At 37.3% G+C, this 5,719-nt stretch overlaps 1 protein-coding gene across 1 annotated transcript in view; it reads right to left on the reverse strand.

Moving 5' to 3' along the window:
* Positions 1-1,207: 1,207 nt before the first annotated feature.
* Positions 1,208-5,719, reverse strand: part of SPAM1 (sperm adhesion molecule 1 (PH-20 hyaluronidase, zona pellucida binding)) — a 5,044-nt gene continuing 532 nt past the window's right edge. The window contains exons 1-3 of the mRNA XM_009332261.1: positions 5,292-5,719; positions 3,717-3,806; positions 1,208-1,867 (exon numbers count right to left, since the gene is read on the reverse strand). The exon at positions 5,292-5,719 is cut by the window's right edge and continues 532 nt beyond it. Coding sequence (XP_009330536.1) covers positions 1,208-1,867; positions 3,717-3,806; positions 5,292-5,719 — 1,178 coding nt within the window. The remainder of the gene's footprint in view (positions 1,868-3,716; positions 3,807-5,291) is intronic.

Raw genomic sequence — 5,719 nt, forward strand, 5'->3', positions numbered from 1 at the left:
TAGTGAGGCAAGTTGTATCTGTGGGAGGTGGTAATTTATTTATGCAGATCGTGCCTAGCCTTAGGGAGACCTTTTTAATCTATCCATGCCAGCAGCCACTCTTCACCCATCAGAAGTCCAGCCGTCTACTAAGCATCTGACATAATAATCTGGAAAGGATATTTTATCAAATGAACTATGGTTAATTGCTTCTAAATGCTTAAACTGACTTAATAGCTGCATCTTGCAGCCTCCACTGCTGAGTCTTCCTAAGGAACAAACTGGTTTCCACCAAAGAGACTGCTCAGGAAATAGTCAGACAAAAGCTCACAGGCTTCTGTCCAAATGGCGCGGACAGTCCTATCCAGTTGTTAGGGCTGGCTGGACGGAGAAACTAGGACTGGTGACCAGTGCCGGTAGGGAGTGCAGAGGCAGATCAGATGAGTTGTGAGTATTGGCCAGACAAAACCACTGAAAGCCAAGGAGGGGACATCTGAAATAAGGGGGAGGGCTTGGGAGAAGAAGAGGAGAAGAAAGAAAGAAGGATAAACAGCTCCAGCTCAGATTTTAAGTAATGAAGCTGTAATATTTGAAGTCAACATTTACATTAAAGTTAGAACCCTTTGAAAAGTTATGAATATATTTAATTAAAAGAAAAACCACAGTATCCCTGTAGATATTGTGAAAAGCAGAGAAACATTACATTAATCAGATAAATTTTATGCTGGGAAGTCCCACAGATCTAAAGTTAAACCAAATATTTTTAAGAGCTAATTTTCATGTGGAATGAAAATAATTCATGCATAGAGCATCAAACCTGTTCACTGCTGAGACTCAATGAAATCCACGTTGAGATGTATTTAACTGGTTTAACTTGAAGTATACAAAACAGCATTATCAACAAAATTTTTTTTTCAAATATAACTGTTAAAAACGTTCCTGTAATAACTGCAACAAAAAAGTTCCTTATTCTGGATTATCCTTTCATATGCTAAAATCAGTATATACATACCAGTATATCTTTGGCACAAATAGTAGTTTATAGAACTAAACTGAAGAAATACATTCAAGCTGAAGTGTCACCTACGGAATAGAAAAGGTTACCTGATACAGATAAGACCACAGAATTGGAGCTGGTTTATGCCTTTCAGGAATTATTTTTCTGTGTAAATAAAACCTTTGGAATTTCAAACACAGGGAAAAGAATATTCTCACTTTCGTGTGTCATTTATGTTAAGATTCTCAAAATTAGAATTAAACAAAACAGATTAAACATCCTTATCTTACAGGATGAAGAACTACTGAAAGTACGAGTATCATTTGCTTCTAAATCATGTCCAGTGACAGCTGTGACAGTGTTATATTCAGCAGTTGTTACATTGAGTATATTATTTCTGAAGGTAGATTGAAAATCTTCTGTTTCAGGATGTGTAGATAATGTCACCTTACTCTGAGAGGTAAATGAAAATACAGTTCTGTTAGACAGGATCTTTTCTTCAGAGGCTTCTATATTAGAAAGCGAATTTGAAGATATGTGAATGCAAATATCTTCTGAAATGCAAACATGGAGGTAATGGATGTCACTTATATCAACTCTAGGTTCACAACTGTGCCCTGCATAACAGTGGCAATCAAATTTTTCTATGAATGTTTGCAGATCCTGAAACGCTGGTTGTCCTTGCAGAGTGTATTTTCCATCCTTTGTCATTTGAATGACAATATTCTCAGGGTTCAAGTGAAGATAGTCACTGGAATTCCATTTTTTCCGTGCGCAAGCACCAGAGTCTTGGCATAACACTTGGCTACAGATTCTGGCTGCCATCGTGACGTTGATGAGGTATGGGGTCAAGGTCCTCCTAAGGTAGCTGTCCAGAGTCCTACAGGTGTTCTGTGAAAAAAGCATCATATCTGCAGTGTTTAGTATGGAAACCATTAAAATGCTGTCATTCTAATAACCATACTGTAGTGGATATCTATGAATGTTTCTCCTGAGGTTTTGATAATAGTTATAACTGGTTGTTGGAAGCAAGTTTATCTGAGAAGTTGCTATATAGCTCAAGGATCACAGCAAATTTATGTTGGGTGGTTGCTGGAGATGTTATGAAAAGCACTTGGATCAGAAAGCAGGCGACTTTAAGTTTTCATTTTATCTGTATGTTTCATGCAGCATTTTGAAGCAGATGCGTTTAAAGAAGTTACATGAAGGATTGAAGTTCCTTTATATGTATCTTGAATGGTTTGAGGGATCTTGAAAAAAATCTCACTTCTTCAGCCTGAGCAAATAATTTTTCTATCAAATCATCTCTGTAAGACTCTTCAATTTTCCCCTGACCTGAATAGCTAGGCTGCAGGCATAGGGAGCTTTCACGGCATTTTTGAATGGAAAGCATTTTGGGAGGATGGTCAAATGGAAAGTATACTAAGAGAATTGATCATTCTAATTGATCATGAAGTTGGCATATATTCTGTGCATGCTTGGCACAGTTTAATAACCAGAGGCTTTGCAAATTCTTTCTTTGTTTCTGATGCTATGTCTCCTTAGGGCATTTGCCTAATACCACACATAGATACAGCTAATATTTACACCCATGGAGATCACTTCAGTGAATCTGAGGTATATGTAGGTTTTTCATTTTTCTTTTAGGTATATATAAAAACCCTGCCTGAAAATTTTGGTTGATGCAATTCTTGCAGAAGTGAGGCTCACAGTAATATTTCATTGCTGAAAGGCTACTGACTGTGATAGCTGTAAAAAAAAGGTGCAATTAGTTCACAAATACATAGTCTGACTGGGCTGTGGAAAATTCTATTTGCTCATAACAAATCTCAAAATTCAAGCAATAACAGTTGTTGCTCCTCTATGTTCTGGTATTGGGGTAATGGGCAAAAAAGCTTCAGGTGCAACTGATACACTTTCTCAAAGACAGACACATACAAAAAAGAGTCAGAAGTGGGATGCTTTGGGGAATTTGACCCTTCCAGAGCTGCAGAGGTTTACTTGGCCATGCTTTCTGTCACAGGAGGCCCAGCAGTGCTGAAGAGTTTTCAGTTCTTTGTTCTTAGAAGACTTCAGAAGAGTCTTCCCATACAGTAGTTTATTATATCTAGCTTGCCTGGGTATGAACGAGCTAGTTTGAAAGATTTATTTGAACATCCTTATAACCATATTTCTCAAACTGTATATTTGACCTTCCTAAAACAAACTGGATTTTTTTTCCTTTTCTGACTCAGATATTTCTTATAATGAAATTAATAAAAGTACTACTTACAACACACAGAACAGGCTAGAGATGAAATTTTACAGACTGACTCCTCTTATTGCTTTAAATATTATTGCTAAGTGCGCCACTTTAAAAAGCAGAAGGGTCTTTTAAAAATTGTTCTGGGCAAGCACAAGTAATTTTTTCTGTACCTCATGACTGGAAGGTAATGAAGATATAGGAACTCTTTCCTTAAATTAAGTAAACAAGTGCTAACTTGCCTACAGTTATTGTGGTAGCTTGTCCAGTTACTCAGAGCCAACACTGATATTTTAAAAGATTGAATTCTTATTCTGCGTAGTCAATGACAATATTCATAAGCCTCAAATGTGCTGGTTTTTTAACTAGAGAAGACTGCTGGCAATATGGAGTCATCATTTTAAAAGTAGAAGATATGATGTAAGTAATCATAATGGTTTATATCCTTTTCACTTTATTGCTCTTTAAAAATGTCATATAATAATTAATCTGGCATACCTTATTTTGTGTTAAATTCATATCACCCCAGATCACAATTCCAGAAGCACCCAGTGCAGCAGATTCTCCAATGGTGTGTACCAGGTCATCCTGAGAGGAAGCGTGCAAAGAATCATACTAATGTAAGTAAGCTATAACATAAGGGCAAAAGGTGTAATGCATATAGTAAATTACATATCCAAAATAACTACTTTGAAGACAGTGAGCAATTACACACAATGCAAACACTCTGCGCTCAATTACACTATTTTATTCTGGGATTGGGTTGCACAGATGATGCCAGAAAATGTTGCCAACTATATCCAATTTATATGTCATCTGGTTAGAAAAACAAGGCTGTAAAACTGACCCAGCAGTTAGGCATATGACATACACTCCTCCAACCATTTTAAGTTTTACTTTGCTGCATTGCCTCCTGGCTGCTCAGAGTTGGTAGTAACTGGTTTCAGTAATGCTGCCTGAAGCAGAGGCTGGAAAGCACAGCCTTTTTGTTTTTATTTTTTTAACTTAATTTCACTTACCAGAAAGTGTTAAAGCAGAAAAGTAGCAAGAGAAAGAGCTTTCACCAACAGGAGTCTCTTTTCTCCAGGGAATGGCTCTGGCCTTTTACAGAGATTGATTTGGGAAATTTGTTTCTGTTCAGTTCTCCTTTTAGGGTCAGCTATTAGCCCAGCCCTAACAAAATCTTAAAGCCCATGTGGGATGGGAGAGCACTATGGGTAGAAAAAGAACAAGGCAAAAACAACTTACTGCGGGGCACAACACATGAAAAGGAAGAATGTAAGGATTACAGGATTTAAATGATTAACTAGGAGCCCAGCAGGGACCCTAGCAGCACCCTTGCTCCCTGAAGCTATCCACGGAGCTGGGGGACAATGCCTGGTGATGCTCTATCCAGGATGTGAGAGGACACCAGACACAATGCAGTCACCAGGACCACAACCTCTAACTTCCCCTTCCTCATGGCCTGGATGACCAGGAAGACATTCCCCAGATTGGTGGTATCTCTCATAGGGTGGGTGTATATGAAAATGTGAAAATGTAGCCAGAATTGCAATAAGATGGTTAGACCTTAATCAGAGCCTAACCTTGACTAACCTATGAGATGCTGAAATACCATTTAGAAAGCTACTCGAGTACAACTAAGGACAGAATTTTCTCAATAGCTTTTAAACCCTTTTTTAAGGAAAAGAAAGACTACCTTTTATTGTTTTTTCTTATAACCTAAAAAGCAGACATTAAGCTAGCCCAGTTTTAATAATTCTCTTTGGAAGAGGTTACTCAGATTTCTTTCCTCTGACTTAATGTACTAAATATGCTTTCTAGCTTTGTAATATTTTTCTACATGTGAGAACTACTTGGAGAATAAAACACTATTTGATAAATAGCATGAGGAAGGTTTGAAAATAGACCTCTTAGTGTTCCGTTTGATCAAATTTCTTTGACGGATTAATTTAATTTTTTATACAAAATCTACACACTTTTTTTCTGATATGCGTTAGCATGTTTGCTAAATAAGTGTCATCTGGTAATTTCCACTTAAATTTGAAATATTTAAGGGCTAGCTCCACTCACCTGGGAGAGATATTCCTCATAGACATCTGTGAATACTGGACGCGTATATACAAAAACTGGAAGGGGATGAGTAGAATTAGAGACATACGAAATTCTAATGGCTTCTTGAATTCTGTTGCGAACAAAGAGTTGGGCATTTCTGGAAGATCTTAAGGCTGTCTCTAGATAGACAGATGGATAAAGTGCTGTGCTTTCCTCCCACAACCAATTAAGCTCATTATTTCTTTCTATTTCAATATCTAAACAGGTTCCCGTATAATTATGTGGGTTTTGTTTGTAATCATAGTTATAACAGTCTGGATAAAGGTAATATCCCCACAGACGATTTGGCTTCATTTCTATGCCCAGCTTTAAGGATTCCAACATAATTGATTTTGCTGCAGCTTCAAATTCCATTTTCGCTATAGTCTTGGCTTCAGTTTCGGATA

The sequence above is a fragment of the Pygoscelis adeliae genome, unplaced genomic scaffold (genome assembly GCF_000699105.1).
Source record: "Pygoscelis adeliae isolate BGI_AS28 unplaced genomic scaffold, ASM69910v1 Scaffold9, whole genome shotgun sequence".
Classification (NCBI taxonomy): Eukaryota; Metazoa; Chordata; class Aves; order Sphenisciformes; family Spheniscidae; genus Pygoscelis; species Pygoscelis adeliae.